This window comes from Bubalus kerabau, chromosome 14 (genome assembly GCF_029407905.1).
Source record: "Bubalus kerabau isolate K-KA32 ecotype Philippines breed swamp buffalo chromosome 14, PCC_UOA_SB_1v2, whole genome shotgun sequence".
In the NCBI taxonomy this organism is placed as follows: Eukaryota; Metazoa; Chordata; class Mammalia; order Artiodactyla; family Bovidae; genus Bubalus; species Bubalus kerabau.
Window position 1 is genome coordinate 37,106,193 of NC_073637.1, and position 17,536 is coordinate 37,123,728.

Sequence of the window (17,536 nt, forward strand, 5' to 3'; positions counted from 1 at the left end):
TCCTATGGAGCCCCCAACAAATGCCATTTAAGCTGCTTCTTTGAGTGTTGCTTGGCTACCATAAGCTGGTTCTCAAAATCAAGAGACATATAACCAGTGTATTATCTACTTCCAAATATCTGCTGCTGCTAAGTCACTTCAGTCGTGTCCGACTCTTTATGATCCCATGGACTGCAGCCCGCTAGGCTCCTCTGTCCATGTGATTCTCCAGGCAAGAATACTGGAGTGGGCTGCCATTTCCTTCTCCAGGTCCAAATATCTTCCAAGGCACAACAGACTTCTGAGGCACAAAAGACTTCTGAGCAGTAGTAAAACTGTAACCACTTTTTAAATTTCACAGTAATACTGTTTCATTCCAAATGTGCATATAATGACTATGATAATGAAAAGCAGAGATGACTTCCCATCTCTGTTTGATCCCAGGGAGGCTTAACAGAGACAGACGGCTGGTGGAATTATAATTAAGTTTAAAGCTTTGAAAGCTAGTAAGAGACAATCCCCTAGAAGTGAACCTATTGATGCAATATGCTATATGAGCCCAACAGAAGGAAGGAGTCTCACACACTCATGCACAAAAGAACTTAAAAACCAGAGTAGGACTACCCTGGGGTGTTGTCCTTAAAATGAAGTCCTTTTGTCATCAAAGCCTTTGCCATTGGTCCTTTTATAGGTCTGTTGTTTGCTAGAGAATGTCTCCAGTCATGAAGACAGTGGGAGTACCGATATTTGGTATGAAGGTATTAGAAAAGGTACTGGCGGATGGTGGGAACTGTGGTGCTGGAGAAGACTCCTGAGAGTCCCTTGGACTGCAAGACCAAAGCAGTCAATCCTAAAGAAAATCAATCCTGAATATTCATTGGAAGGACTGATGCTGAAGCTAAAGCTCCAATACTCTGGTTACCTGAGGCAAAGAGCTGACACATTGAAAAATACCCTGATGCTGGGAAAGATTGAAGGCAGGAGGAAAAGAGGGCAACAGAGGATGAGATGACTGGATAGCATCACCAACTCGACAGACATGAGCTTGAGCAAATGTCAGGAGATAGTGAAGGACAGGGAAGCGACGTGCTGCAGTCCATGGGGTTGCAAAGAGTCAGACACAACATAGCAACTGAACAACATTGGCAGATGGTGGGAATAATATATTCTCTCCCATAAGTGATATACTGATTTGAAAACCTAGAGTCTGGACTCAAACAGAACTTGATTCAAATACCAGTGGTACCAATTACAAACCATGTGTCTTTCAACTTGGCATCTAACTTTTAAGACTCAGTTTTCTTACATTGGGTTGGCCAAAAAGTTCATTCGACTTTAAGTAAAAAATGAAAGACATCTGTCATTTTCACCAATTACTTTATTGAACAACACATTCACTAACCAAGCAAAGGTACTGGTGAACTCAACACATGAGACAGTAACGGTACTCTATTTAGTTGTTTAAATTGTATCCAACTCTTTTGCAACCCCATGGACTGTAGCCCTCCAGGCTTCTCTGTCCATGGGATTTCCCAGGCAAGAATACTGAAGTATGTTGCCATTTCCTTCTCCAGGGGATCTTCCTGACCCAGGGATCAAACCCATGTCTTCTAGAAGGGGTTATTATTTACATGTGGTCTAGAAATTCGAAGAGCACTTAGTAAGTCACTGCTGCTGCTAAGTTGCTTCAGTCATGTCCAACTCTGTGCAACCCCAGAGTCCACAGCCCACCAGGCTCCCCCATCCCTGGGATTCTCCAGGCAAGAACACTGAAGTGGGTTGCCATTTCCTTCTCCAATGCATGAGAGTGAAAAGTGAAAGTGAAGTCGCTCAGTCATGTCCAACTCTTAGCGACCCCATGTACTGCAGCCTACCAGGCTCCTCCGTCCATGGGATTTTCCAGGCAAGAGTACTGGAGTGGGTTGTCATTGCCTTCTCCGAGTAAGTCACTAGTGTGTTACAAGTTTTACTTATCATCCTCACAGCAAGTAAGACCTGCTATTATCCCCATTATACAGATGAGGAGACTGAAACACACAGAAGCAAACACACCTGAGCTCACACAGCCAGCAAATGGAGCTGGGATTCAAACCCAGTGTCCTACCCATCATGCTGGTGATCAAAAGATCCTCTGAAGATAAATGAAATGAATCATAGAATGGTCAGCTTAGTGACTAATAAGTTATTTATAAAAATTACCCATTGTTTTTATTAAGTATCAATCAGTATGTGAGAATTATTCCCATAACTATATATGCAAATATTAAATCTTAAATTATTTTTTTCATCCTTTCATGGCTTTTGCTAAAGAACAATTTAAAAGAGGCCAATTTTGTGACTACAAACTCTAAAAATGTCACTTAGAAGCTCCTTTACTCACAGAGTCCCTTCATCTTCCAGAAACTAAATCATGTGCAGAATGTAAACAATAGTAAAATTAGATTACCATTTTTCTATTGACAACAGAATATTTGACCACAAATATACAAATATAGTTTTTTTAATGTAGCCTCAAACCATAATTTTATACACATTTACTCTAGTTTCCTTATTTTTCATAAATAAGATTTCTTAAAAATACTCTGGTAGGATATAACTGTACTTTACGAAATTAAAATTACAGTGAGGAAAACAAATTCAAGATAATTTGCATTCTAAGCTTTGTAGGAATGATAAATCAACTTTATACTCCTGATAATACAAATTTGTAAAACTGAATTAACCTATCATCCTAAAATATGCAATACACAATTAAATCAATCTTAAAATGCAGAAAATTTAGCCACCTAATTTGAGATTGTATCTCTTATCATCTTGGAAATCTGATATACCAATTCAAAATTACTATTCAAATTACCATCAGAATTCCTGAAACCCTATTTGCAGTAAAGATTCCAACTGCATCTGGTTTTATGTCACTTCAAGGCAAATTCCTCTGCTTTAAGACAAGTTTAGCCTCTTCTTGAGTTTGTATCTAAATTTACAATCGAGAAAACTCAGGTTGAGAGCTTTTAGTTCCGCCTGCTCACACCTCCTTTTTGCCCTTCCCCACTCCTCACCCCCAGACAACCAAAAATAAACACTCACACTAGCAATACATGAACTGACCAATCTTAGGCTCCCATGGTCTTAAGACAGCCAGAAAAAACAAAGATGGAAGAATCACTGCTTTGCAAACAAGGCCTTAATTAGGTATGTAAATAAAAATCCCTTTACTGCTAGATCCCCAAGTCCTTCTGAAGAAACATTTCCCAACTACTTCTCACATTTACACAACACAAACATCAACATGCAGCTTCTACCAAAGAGAGACCTGAACATATACCTGTACGTTAGAAATCCTCTCAGATCAGATGCTCGTATTTAACTGACGGAAGCATCATCACCCAAGAGCCCAGGTCTTAAAAATTATTCTTTAATAATCTAATAACAAATATCTTTCCCATTCTGTCCCGGAAGACCAAAAGACTAGGAAAAAATCAGTTAAAAGAAAAGCCACCATAACCATTCCATCAGTCTAAGTCAAGATTTAATTGTACAACAGTAATCTAAAATATTGACTAATTCCTTTGGAAACAAATTATCCCAACAGTGCTTTTCTGAATGCAAGTCAAGCATCCATTTATGCTATGTTATATTTTTGCCTCTTTATGCTTTCTATTTCAAAGACTTATAAACTGGGTGAAACCCACAGTTCACTGCAACAAAAACGATTCACAGAGAGGTTGGAATTTACAAACATGCAGGCTTGAAACTTTTGAAACCTGAAATACTCAAGCAAGAAATCTCACTAAAGAACATTTCAAGTAGGAAGTAAAAAAGCACAATGTTTGAGGCTGTAGCTCAGTGTCTTTATCCCTTAGATGAACCATGAAAATAGGCACTAGCCTGCGAGGACAGAACCTACACTGAGTCTTATGATAATTTGGCAGCAGACTTAAGAAGAAACTTAATATTCTCTGCCTTGCCACTCCATTCCCTTCTTATTTGTTCTTCAGATGAAGTTATGGTTTTTGAGACAGGAGATTTTCATGTTTTCTTAGCCTCATAATAGGAACAAGTGGTTGCAGGAAATTAAAAAAAAAAAAAAAAAAAGGCTCTGGAGAAAGAAGACAACCTATCCAAGTGGAGCTAGGGTCAACAACTATGTAAACCCAATGGAAGTTTTGTCAACCTAACTAAGGAGATGCATTGCAACCAGACTACCATAAAATCACTTTAGAGAGCCTGAAATACCTATTCTGGACTTACGGGAGGTGATTGATATTTTAAACACTCTTTGAAAAGTTAAGGAATTTCTTGTGGGTTTTTTTTTTTTTCCATTCCACTAATTCATTGGTGAATATTGCTAGTTTCGAAATAAATAAGATTTCAAAAAAGGGATAGGAAAATCTATAAAGATTCTATTCCAGGAAAGCCTGCAGACACTGAATTCACTGATTTTAAGCTTAACTCCTCTAGTGGTGACTGAAGGGAAAGACACACATGCCTTATGGAATATGTAAGTGGCATGATAAATTGATTCACAAACTTAATAATAACCCAGAACTTTCTGATGCTGTTTGTATCCAAACAGGCCTGTCACACAGATGGTGGGGAAAGTTTGGGTTCATGTTTTCAAACTGTGCACTAAAAGTGAATACCCCAGCCAATGGACTAAAACTTCATGTATTCTCTGGGTAATTTATACCGATACCTCTCACCTCACTTTCTAACTACCATAACCCTTGCAAAGTATCCCAGTGAAGAATGCCTGAAAACAAAAGAGGTAAATATACAGGTATGATAAAAACAGCAACAAGAAAAGAATGCCCGAAAAAGAATGCCCAGTCAGATGAGTAACCGGGTACTTGTTTGAAATATGACTTAGAAATGGTTTTTTTTAGGCCTAAGATAAATTAAGAGTTTCTTTCTGGATAAGAAATAATTTCTAAGTATCTCTCAGGCTGATGGTTTGGCAGGTTACATAGCTATCTAAGATGTTTTCTCATTTTTGATTTATTATAGCTATGTAAAACTTTGATGAAGTACATATTGCTGAATATGAACATGATATCAAGCTATTAAATGTAAATATTCAGAAATATGATCATTTCACATGCCCTTAAAAAACCAACCACACATCATTCACACGAAGCCATCCAAGAGGCAGTTTCCAACACATACTCTGTTTTAATATTGTCTGATTCTTCTTCTGTAGATGATTTGCCAGTAAAATGATGGCAAAATGAAAACATTTTACCCCTAATTCTTCATATATGAGAAAATTAACTCTCATCATTTCACAATTATTCCTACCAATATGTATTGGTCTATTCCCTTAAGCAAAACAATTTAACATACTTAAAGCTTTGTTCTTTAAGTTACTTTTGATGATTGTCTTAATGGCAACCCACTCCAGTGTTCTTGCCTGGAGAATCCCAGGGACGGGGGAGCCTCGTGGGCTGCCGTCTCTATGGGGTTGCACAGAGTCAGACATGACTGAAGCGACTTAGCAGCAGCAGCAGCAGCAGCAGTGATGAGAATGACTGGTAAAGGTTTCCATCCCTGGTCCCCTGATGCTGCGCTCAGTGGTCGCCCTGCCCGCCGACACTGGCCTGGGGTGGCCAGTCCAGGCCCTGCAGTGGTCTGGACTGCAGTCCAATCTGCAACAGCTGCCATGCTCACACGTGAAGCCAAATTCCAGGAGAGAAAGGAAGGACTGCTGGCTTTTTATCGTATTTGCTCTATAACATCTACTTAAACACTAGAATGACTTTCCTATACATAACTGAGATTTCTTTTTGATTGCCTATTGATATGGACAGAGAAGAGTTTCACATACAAATGAACCTTTTTCAGAGATTTTTTCTTTTTGGCTAGGTCAGCAAAGTTTCTTCTTTTAACACAGACCATTTTCCATAGTGTGAAGGTATTTACTCAAAAAGGAAAATACAGACTACTTACATGTAAAAACAATCACTGTCGCTATGAAAGTTACCAGTTAACTCCTATCAGAAACAACTGATTTTGGTATTGTATCTCTTACCAGAAATTTCGTATTATCATCAGTTTTAAAAGGCTTTCCTCACACATACTGGAATACTGCACCAAACAAACAATTTTATGACATGGTGTTTTTTGTTTGTTTTTTAAGAACTGTGATTAAAGATCATCATGGTGATTGAGAAATGATGATTAGGGTTTGGTTCATGCATGGAATTCTAAGATCGATCATCTATCGAACTTCTAATGAAACTTATGCTCTAAGGTCCTAAAGCTTGATAAGGAATAAATACACAAAAATATCACCTTCGAAGAAGAAAATTTTCAGTAGAATAAAGTAAAAATAAATATAATACAAAACATACCCTTCTATGAAGCTTTAAAAATATAGTACTTAAATAAACATGCACACCAGCTAATGATACACACAAATAGCTTTACCTATATGTTTAGACTTAGGTATACATGCATTTAAGTAGGTATTTCTACTTAGATAAAATTTAAATAAATATTCATATGTATTATACAGAAATCATTGAACAGTACTATGTTTGAAATATAAACTTAATCTTTACAAAGTAAATGAATTTCATATTATCTTCCAAATAAGGTTGTATATTTATAAACAGTAAGTATCTTTTACTTCTTTATATTTTAATGGTGAAAGTCACACGAATATTAGGCACACAAATTATTTTATTGATATTTAGCAACACTCCAGGCCAATGCTGCATTGAAGCAAATTTGGTTATATTTAATAACAAAGGGAAAGTAAAATAAAGGAAATAATTTCAAATGTTCATGGCTCATAGAGCAAAATAATTCCAGTTGCTCCTGTGCTGTGAAGAAAAATCAAAAAGGAAAAATACACTCAAAGCATAAATATGTCATGCACACATACACATGTCTACTGTGCATATACATATGCATCTCTCTGAAATAACACCAGTCTATGCATGGTATAATAACCTAGCAACATCAGCCCCTCAGTGGGGGTGAATGCTGATTCATAAGTCAAATTAACCTAAACAAGAACTAGAAGAGTAGTTTCAAGGATTTGACAACCGAAATCATAACCACCTAGAAACACCGGGTACAGTGATGAAGAAACAAGGTGCAAAGTAAACAGTGAGAAGGCAGCCACTCACCTTCGGTGCCATTGGGAGTCATGGAATTACTATTTATATGAGAGTTATCGAGTTTGGGGGATTCACTACTACCACTCAGACGGCTATGCGGGCTGGTTAGATCCTGCATTTCCATAGACCTAAAGACAAGAAGCCTTCCGTTTGACAGATGTACCAAATTCATAACCCCACTATTTAATGCGCTAACGACTTGACACCTCCTTTGAAACACATTCGCACAAAAGTCCTATTGTATCTATTTTCTTCAACTCCAAATAGGTCCCTCTTATATTTTCACTTCAGCCATCCTTTCAAAATGTGGACTATTAAAAGCTGTCACTGACCATACCTATCCAGCCAAATATCGTATGGAGTTTTTTGGGTTTTTTTTTTAAATTTCTTTTTCTCTCCTTCAATAGTTCATCAAGTGCCAAGATCTAATGAGATGTTTCCATCTGTTTTTATTATCAAAGAAAACAGACCGTCCTACTTTTCTCTTTAGACAGGGGGAGAAAAAACCCTAAGGTGTTATTTTTCTAAAACACGAAAGTGTAAAATTGAAAAAAAAAAAAAAAATTCACTTTTGTATGGAATCTCTTTCATCTAATAAATTAGCACTAGGAACTCCCTTATAATTTACCGCCCAATTGTAATTTAATGGGTCTCCAAACCAAATAAAACACTTGAAGCCTATAGTCCAATGACAGGGAGTGAGATAGCCCTGATGCATGTGTTTACTCTGGCAAACTGCTTAATTGTTCCTCTGTTTCCCTTGAAACAAATGCAGCATTAAAACATTCTGATGTCGGCTCACTTGTTTGCTTTGTGGATTACATACAGCCAGCCCAAGTGAGGAGGGATCAGGCCAGCATACAGTGAGTGCCCAGGAACATGAGCACTCAGGATACCTCAGCTGTCACCTACTTGGGGAAATCAGAACAATGCCACTGCCCTGCTCATATTGGGCATTTTTACAACACAAAACAGCGAAATCCTCCCGGAAAGTTCTTTGGCTCCGCAGTTACTCTATAGGGGATAGAAGCTCCTATTCATGTTCACAATTGCAGAACCATCCATTTCTATTTCACCTTTTCTTAATGGAGAGAGGAGACCATTTCTTTAAAGTGACTAAAAACACATCTAGATACCATTCTGTTCTCTGCCAGCCAAGTGTTTGGAAGTCTAAGGCCTATTCACTTTATGTTAAACTTTATGTTTTTCTTTTTAAAAAAAAGGAGGGGGGATTAATATTACATGTATGAAGCTAAGACTGTTTGCTCCTCACCCCCACCGGGTCAACAAAAGCTAGTCAATTTGGAAGCTGCACTTAGACTGCAAATGTCAGCTTTTATAACGAAGAACGTGAACTGTTTTACTTCTAAAGTGAGTTCTGACTTTCCCAAGTCTTTGGGATTCAAATGAGAAATGGCTTAAAATCCAACTTTTCTCCCCTAATTCTCAACACACATTCAGAGTTTTCCTAACCCCAGAAAGTACAGCCCCTAATCATTTTCAAATCCAGGCTCCTCTTCCCTTTCTACATATTTAACTTTTTTTTTCCTTTTACACACACACACACACACACACAGTTAAGTAATTTCCAACCAAGGCTATTAATAGAAATAATTAAGAAATACTAGACAAAAATAGATAGGGGGTCACAGAGAGGTAATCTCCCCAAATGTCAAATATCAACAGTATCCTTACCTGCAACTTGAGGAAACAGCAACATCTGAACTGGTTTGAGATGTTTGCACCTGTGATCAGGGGTAAAAAATTAGAAGCTGTTGTTACTCTGCTTCAGTGTCAGCTCTTAATTATACAGAGCACATGGCTCAGGACGACAATGCTCTCTTTTAACCAAAAGAGAAAAAGGAGGATTCTGCAGCGGTGAAAGGCATATTGTCTTTAAGTTGAGGTCTCCACTGTTGTTTCCTCCTCCAGGTCTACCCTCCTCCTCCCCTTGTAAGGGGGGGTGGGAGGGGGGAGGCAGCCAAATGACGGGATAGTGATTCATCACTGGCCTATGACAGCTGCAAACGGGATTACCCCTCCCCCAATCAACATGCAAAGCGGCCTTACCCAGGCAGCTTGGAAAAGGTACTTGAAAAAAAGATAGCTATTAGCAAAATGAGCATGTTTCACAGCAGCAGTTCAAGCATTAACCCTCCAGCATCCTCAGATCTTTCATCTTCTGCTATCACCAGCTGAAATAGAGTTCCCGCCCATGAGTTTGACTCCAGACAGTGTTTCTCCTCATGGTGATGGTTTTGTCCTGTATTTACTATTTGTCATTGAACAGTTTACTCCAAACGGCTTCTGGGCAACTTGCAGGCAATGCCAGACTCAACGAGAAATGGCCCAAGGCAAGTTCTTAATCATCATGGAGCCCTGCACTCATTCACCCAAGCAAACCGAAAATTCAGTGAATGTTTAAGTTCAAGGGAAATCCATGCCTGCCTGGTGAAATAGTCAGAGCAGTTCGCTTTCTGTTTAATTTTCCATCTTTTAAATCAGGAGAGAGAACGGAGAGTTGAATAATCAGTTCAGTATCTCAGCTGGCCAGAGTTCTGGTCTCTTTTGTCCCCAGAGGAATCTGTATTTGGGTTTTCACTGAACAACTAACTTAGCCTGCAGGCTTTACTAGTCACTGTTCTTCCTCCAGAGGCAGCAAGGTGATAAACTCAGGTGAGGGTGGGCTGCTGGCTCACCAGCTCAGGCAAATGCCTGACTCTGAGGTAAAAAACATTCTGCATAACGTCTTTTAAACTCAGAAATCTAGATCTTTGATGTGCATTTTCATTCAACCGGAACAGACATCAATTAGGGTTACAGAGCAAAGATGAAAAAACTGAAGTATCTCAAATGGCATAAAAGTTATCCAACCAAGTATCTTCTATTGAGTCCTGTTATTTTTTAATTATGATTTATGACATTAAGTAGTACTACCTTTTGGCAGGAATAAAAGCATCATTAAAGTCTAAATATCTTGGTCTAATATTACATGAAATTCCTAGGTCTACTTTTCGAGAATATGTGCAGGATGCAAAATAATTTGAAAGAGATGCCTGCGTATTCAATGAAAAGTATTTGAATGCCTGCAAGGTAGGTCATTTGATGCTAACAGCCTTCTGCAATTTTTTGTTAAATTTTCTCACACAAGAGTAAATGTTTCCATTTAGAAACTACAGTGATATACCTCAAGGATAAATTTCCTTCCCCCCCATTTCCATTTTTATACACCTGGAATAAATTATAGGTGAGAACTAACTTAGTTTTAAGAACTCTCGGCTTAATTATGTGAAAGAGTATGTAAAACATCCTTTCTGTTACACGTTAAAATACATTCCTATTTTAACACTGGCTAGATACTATAATTTTAGAAACGTAATGTTAGTTTCCTTGTATACTTTCAAAGTTTGATATTTTTATTTGAGGTTTAACCTATTCTATTTAAATTTCAAAGTCAAACCTGTTAATAAAAAATGAGCTTCAAACTAGGAATTACTCTAACACGTTTTCTCACTGAAAACAAATGCGTTTTCACAACATACTTTTTTTGTGTGCTGGCTAGACTTTACTGTACTTTGTACAACTTCTGATTCCACATCCATGATCTTCATTTCATTAAGTATACTTCAGATATTCTTTTGTGTCTCAAGGATTATTTAAACCATGTGTTGTGTGTTACTGTTTTTAAAAATGACTCTTTAATCAAAATAACTTTAAAACAACTAATCCTCACTTAGGTTGGTCAGCTGAATCCACATCGTGGTCCAGGAAAAATAAATCTACTCTCAAGAATGCGAATGCAGACAACAATTAGACACAGATGTGAGCAAAATTAGTTACAGTTTACAAAATGCTACACTTCACATGCTTTTAGTTTTTTATGTGTAGTACAAGATTACAGCACAGTAAGGAAACATGGTCTTGTAATGACTTATCTAAAAAGAACACCTATTTCTGATTGGTGCTGATTTTCTCTTATGTTTGCCCAAATCTCTGGAAGGTTCTGGGTTTTCAAGGTCTCAAAACATAATGTGCTGCAAAAATAATTAATTAGGCACCTTTCCATTCAAAAGAGAAAAAAAATATTTCATGGTTTTTAGAAAAATGCTGTTAGGCATTGAGTAAGCTCATGTTCTCTGCTTTATATCCATAAACCTAATATGTTCCTTGTCTCCTCCTAATCTGGTATTTTTTAATTCAAATGCTCCTAGGAGTGTAAAAATATTTCCCATAACATTATAAATGGTCATCTTAGATTACAATGAAGTCATTTCACTTTAATGCTTTTTAAAACTCTTTGTAGAGAATACCCAAGTAGCGTACTGACAGAGTTGTGAAAATAGAGAGAGGAAACAAAAAAGAGAACTTTTTAGAATTTCAATTCAAGAATCCTCAACTAGTAACTTTGACTTCTGATTAGTTAATGAGGTCTTTTAAGTTTGCCTTTTTTCTAATTAAATTTCTAATTCTTCACAGATGTAACTTTTGTTGATGTTCAATTTGTCTCTCTCATTTTGTTAAACCTCACATAGTACTTCGCCAATCCATTGAATAGCCACATTAAATCTGTTAATACCATGCTCTTCAACCCCAGAAATTATTTCCAGAAGGCAAACTTGCTTTGAGAGATCATCAAACAAGACTTAAGGTACACATTTTATCACATTTTTCCCTACCACAGAGCTCAGGATGCAGAGCAAAATTCATGACTTTTGCACTGTTTATTATACTTTGCTAAATTACAAATCAAAAGCATCTGACAGAAGATCATGTATGAAGCCAAAAAGTTAATAATGTTCTGTGAAAAGTAAACTGTAAATGGAAAGGGATTCTAAATCTCAACAGCAGAGAGCAAATAAAATGTAGGTACTTGTCTCAATTATGGGTTTTCCATTGGCTCTTTTGCTTGCTAGAAGCAATTTTTATAAGATGACTATAATTTTAAACTTTTTTAACTCAAAAGAAATTTTCAAAGTGAAAGTACTGAACTTATCTAAATAAATAGAGTTGGCAGGCAAGCTAGTTTTGCCCAACCACAGATCAACGTGAGTACTCCCAAATTTGAAAGACAATGGCAATTTTCTAATCAGAATGTATTTTATAGAGGGGGAAAAAAGGTGCCTTAGGCAGAAACCTGCTTTTAAATCAGAATATATTCTTGCTACAATGTTCCTCAATCAATATTTCCTACCATGGTGTCAATGATGTAATAAAAGTCTAAACCTAAAATTGAAATGAACTTTCAGAAAAGGCAGATAGATAGATGCAGAAAAGGCATCTATCTCCTTCTTTATCAAAGACTCCATAAAATGAATGCTTTAAAACTCCTGATTTCTAGTGATATATACTGTATCACTTTTTAAAGTACCTTGTTTAAAGAAAAGGACAAAACAGAGTTCCTAGGACAACAAAAACAAGTACATATTTAAAAGACTGATTCTACCTATAGTCTTCAAGGACTGTTTTTAAAATTACATTTAAGATGTTGAATGGATCAATAATACTTGGATGACTGATTAAATGGAAGAAGGGGTTTATTCTCATGGCAAGTGAGTTTTTTTTGGAAGATATTCTTTACAAAATAAATTTCCAAATACAAGAGGAAACTTTGAGAAAATCATTTATTATATCTATCAAACACCCAGAGCAGTTGACTTCCCTTTACCATTCTAAAACTGAACAGTTGTTCTAAAACTGAACACTGGCTCCATCAGGCTGCTCTGTCACCGCAAAGAATTTTCAGGCTTGAAAATCCATGGCTGTTTGCTCACTTACTGAACACTTTGGGCCTTAGGAGAACTCAAGCTGCGAGAAAGTCAAATATCAAATATTTGATAATGGAGAAAAACATGACTTTTCTTGTGTGCATATCTTCAAATCCCAAACAGTGGGCAAAAAAACTCACACACGCCTAAAATAAAACCTCCTCTGAAAAGACACATTAAAAAAACAATCCCCAGACTATAAAACTACACTGTGTCCTTAACTAGAGACTTTTTGTACCCTTGTCATTTTAAGAAATGAAACTTAAAAATGCTTGCCTACAGTGGCAGCTCTGAGTTTATGGAATTCCTGCAAAAGCTGTGCTTAAATGTTTCAAAAACTCCTCCCAAGAAATATAAGCCATGAGTCATTAGCAACTCATACACTCATTTTGAATGACAAATATTTTAAGTGGTAATTCAAAAGCTGAAGAACCTTGTTTTTAATTTCCAGGTCCATTCAAGTCCTATTAAGTGTCAATAAGTGAGAAATATCTTAATTTGGCAAATGTTTATTATTTCACCTTTTGAAGATAAGCCCGTTTAATATAATGTTTGGGAAATTTGTGTATTGAAACAAAAGGATTTCCTTCCTTAAAAGGGGGTGTCCATTTATTTTTGTTATCTGTTGTCCTTTGAAAATGTTAATTCCTTCCTTCTTTTCTCCAATCCAACCAAAATGTGTAGGAAAAGCTATCTCTGTGTTAAAATGGATATAGACAGATACCGCTTTCATCTCTATCACATAGTAATAGTTGAGGTTTGTGCAGAAGATAGATATGAAGTGATCCCTTTACAAGAGTATAGTCCTGCAAGAAACTTTTTTTTACATATAAGGCAACAAGTCATTGTTAACAATTAATTTCTAATTACCTCTTAATGATTCTAATCGCTCAGTTAAATTGGGGGTTAAGAACTTATACTTTTATGATGGAGCCCAGTGGCCCATAAAGCACTGGGCACAAAGTGTCATAATCTTCCCCACTCCCTAATGTTTTTCTTTTAAAACAAATCAAAACAATAACTCAAAGCGCTCTTGTTATCTTGGGCTTTGCCCACAGGACAGCTGGTGTCACGCAGTACAATTTTTCAAACAGTCAGCTTGTACTTACAGCGCTTTACATCTGCTGCATCCACCAGTTTCCTGGGCTCCTTCGAATTTTCTGGTTTAGCAAACCTCCATTCCAGACATAGTTTTTGCTCCTGGAGGAGGACGCGAGAGGGTCTTAAGGGCTCCCGGCGGAGCCCGGCGCTGTTGGAAGCGGAGCGCGTCCGCTGGGGGAAGCCGGGCCGCGGGGACCGCCGCCTGGGCGCTGCTGCAGGCTCGGGCTGCCGAGCGACTGAGCGCACACGTTGGCCCCGGCGAGAAAACCGCCACACCGGACGGCAACAGGAAGGCTCCGAGTCGGAAGTGGTACTGGAGAGTTTCTACCTCGCCCCAAACTCGGAGCCATCAGCTCCCACCGGTCTGCTTAGCCAGCGCCTTGAGCCCCGCGCTCTTTCGTTCTCTAAACGGCAGCAGCTGATAGCATCTGAGAAGCCCAGACAAAGAAACAGCACCATCTCATCTCTCGGTTTGTTTGCGCAGCCTTGTAGGTCTGCCCGTGGAGCCTCGGGGCTTTTTTTTTTTGTTTTTGCAACGCAAACCACAGCTATTCTCTTGTCCTAACCTTATTGGTTTAAATGCAACAATTGAGAGGAGCCCTGCTCTCTCTGACTCAACCTTGCTGCTCCCAAAAAATTTATTATGTAAATGAACGCGCCCCCATGCTATCTGAATAAACAGCTGTGTGAGAATCAGGGGACACTGTCAACACACGTCTCTTGCTACAGCAGCTACCAATTACGAGCTTTGGGGAGTCGTTTCGCGTTATCTTTCATAGTTTCCCAAAACTTCTTTTCAAGCCCTGAAACTTAGGGAATCGATACTTTAAAAAAATTTTTTTTTCCCTGAATGTAACAACCAACAGGTCTGGGGGAAAATGAAAACTAGCATGGCTATTTCCATTTTAAATAAGTAAAGGGAGAGAAAAAGCAAACGTGTAAGCCATCAATATCAGCTTAACAATGAAAGCCTGGATGTTAGCTCTGCAGTGATTTCTATAATGGCAAGTTTTACGGGAGCAATTTTTTTTTTTTTTTTTTTGGATATGAACCAGATACTATTTCAGTGTTGATATTTTAAAATGATTTGGGGGGAAAAGATTTATTTTATCTAGAACTCTTACAGTCTGTTCTTTTTAAGAAGAATTCTAACTAAATTCAATCTATGCATGCTAGTCTATAATGCTTACCTGGGTAGCTGAGCTATTCAGATTACAACTAAATTAAAGATTAAAATATTTACTTACTATCATGTTTTAGGCAAATAAATGACTTCAGTTATTAGATCAATGACTTAACCATTACATTGATTTCAAATATTTAAAGAAGGCATCACTTACATGGCTAATTATATTTGCCAGCCCTGTATCATAATTAAAATATAAATGTTTATTTTTGATACTAGTCACTCACCATAACCAATTTGGTACTTTAAAATGGAATCTTTATACCCTTTGGATTTTCCTTCAAAGTATCTGACAGTAATACTATTCTATGGGGTTAGTCTTTTTATTATTAATAATAAGCATCTTCTTCATTAAGGCTCCTGCCTTGGTATGAAAATCACAGTAACTTCTTAAATGATTTTATAATACGTTTCAGATCATCAACTCGTAAAACAAATAGACACAATTTTACCTTACCTTTACTTTGCTAATTTGTAAATGAAAGCACCGTTCTGATGCAAACAAAACAAAAAGCTTCTAATGACCAAAATTCAATATAGACTTTCCCACCATCTCCCCCGCAAAAGGGTGCCAATGTAAATTCCTCAGAAAAGAACATTCTGTTAAACCTAACAGACAGCTTAAACTGCAAATTCACCTAGGATTTCCTTGCTGGTATGGTACCAGCAAGGAAACCTGGGCTAACCATCTTCCATATTTGGGAAACCAGGTCAAAAATCAGTTGATTGCTATTGGATCTGTTCATGCAGCTAAATAGAATTATGTTACCACCTACAGAACTTTCTTAGAACAGAAGTATTGGTTATTCAATATACTAAAGTATGTGTGCAGAAAAGAAAATACAGCCTGTAATGGAGGTCTCTAGTGCCGTGAGATAAAATACAATGATACGTCAATTCAATCTATGGGAGCGAACACCGGCACAGTAACTGCTTTTGCTATCATATTTATTTCTAAGCTCCATAAAATACAAAATTTGAGGTGCTGGTTGGAGAATTCAACTGTGTTTTTAACTTTACATTAAGCTATTGTGCCCATGCTTCCCATAGTTTAAAATTTATTTTAGCTATAAAAAGATAAAATATTATTTTTCTGATCATGAAAGATTATACTGGCAAATCCAGAAGACCAACTATGAAGTCATCAGGAATATCATGTAAAGTATCTGACTTTTATACACAATTGCCTACATAGTAGTCAAATTTATCATATCACATTAGTTTTTATATTGAAATTCAATTATTTTTATTTGTATAACCAAATGAATCATTTTAAAATGATACATGTCATTATGAAGAAGACGATGAAAAGCATGACGACTGTAATGTGAGCACTAATTGATATGATATTGGTCATGCTGCATAGTTATATAACAAAGAACTTAGTAATTGGCTACAAAAAATATGGATGTATACGATTTATTTTTTTTTTTTTACCTTTCAAAAGTGTATGCCACTTTTAAATGCTTTCCTTTTCCTAAAGCAAAATCAGATGGCCTAAAAACAATTACATGCTTATCCATAAATTTTGTCTGGTTACTACTTCTGAATATCAAATATATAATAAATACCATATAACTCACACCGAAATAAGTTATCCTCTGATAAATAGCCAAAATGTTAGTCATTACTAAGAAGATCTAGTTGGTAATATACTGTTAACTTCCTATTTCTAAATTTTCACAACTATAATTTCATGACTTAACCATATACTTTAAGGACCAATGTGTTCACTAAACAAAGTCATACCCCTTACAACAGAACTTAGGAAAATTTGCTGAAAACCCACTATTAGTAAAGACAGATAGATAACAGTAGAAAACCTACTATCTGACATTTCCTAGAAAAATGTCAACACATAAACATTATGAATAGGAGTAAAAAAATTTCTAATATGACTTTACCCCACTAAAAAATAAATTTCATCTGGAAAAGGAAAACATTTGGAAAAGCCAGTTGTAACAAAATGTTTGAATATCCTCATAAGGATGATACCTTTCATAAATCTCCAAACAAGCTTTATCATATTGATATAGAGCAAACTGTTTTCTGGTTATATAGATATTTGCTTGGTTATATAGAAGTCTGAAATGTTGACAGAAGTTGTTAGCTCTGTTCAATGAACAGAGAATATTAAATAAAAGCATGATTACAAGAATAAGCAAATATGCCTAATTTAAAAAGAAAAAATACAAGGGTCCATTAGAACAATTGAAAAGGTAAGTTGGAACTTTTCTAAAACTACATGAATATAACAGTTGATTAATCCAATTAAATATAACAAACAGTGAGAAAGCAAAAAAGCTAAAAACATCTTCCCTTCCCTTTTTCCATTCCAGTAATGATAATAAAGTTCTTCAGTAGTTCTGCAGTTTTCAGCA

The 17,536-nt window shown here is 36.7% G+C and overlaps 1 protein-coding gene across 15 annotated transcripts in view; it reads right to left on the reverse strand.

Annotated features, from left to right (window-relative positions):
• Positions 1–15,722, reverse strand: part of EYA1 (EYA transcriptional coactivator and phosphatase 1) — a 189,147-nt gene extending 173,425 nt beyond the window's left edge. For 2 of the 15 annotated variants that reach the window (XM_055546251.1, XM_055546246.1), the window contains exons 1-3: positions 13,978–15,711; positions 8,799–8,848; positions 7,113–7,231 (exon numbers count right to left, since the gene is read on the reverse strand). In XM_055546251.1, coding sequence (XP_055402226.1) covers positions 7,113–7,227 — 115 coding nt within the window. In that variant the 5' untranslated portion in view covers positions 7,228–7,231; positions 8,799–8,848; positions 13,978–15,711. Of the gene's footprint in view, positions 1–7,112; positions 7,232–8,798; positions 8,849–9,173; positions 9,776–13,977 lie in introns of those variants that run through there. The other 13 variants (XM_055546249.1, XM_055546253.1, XR_008702205.1 and 10 more) reach the window with 12 other exon arrangements.
• Between the last annotated feature and the right edge of the window lie 1,814 nt (positions 15,723–17,536).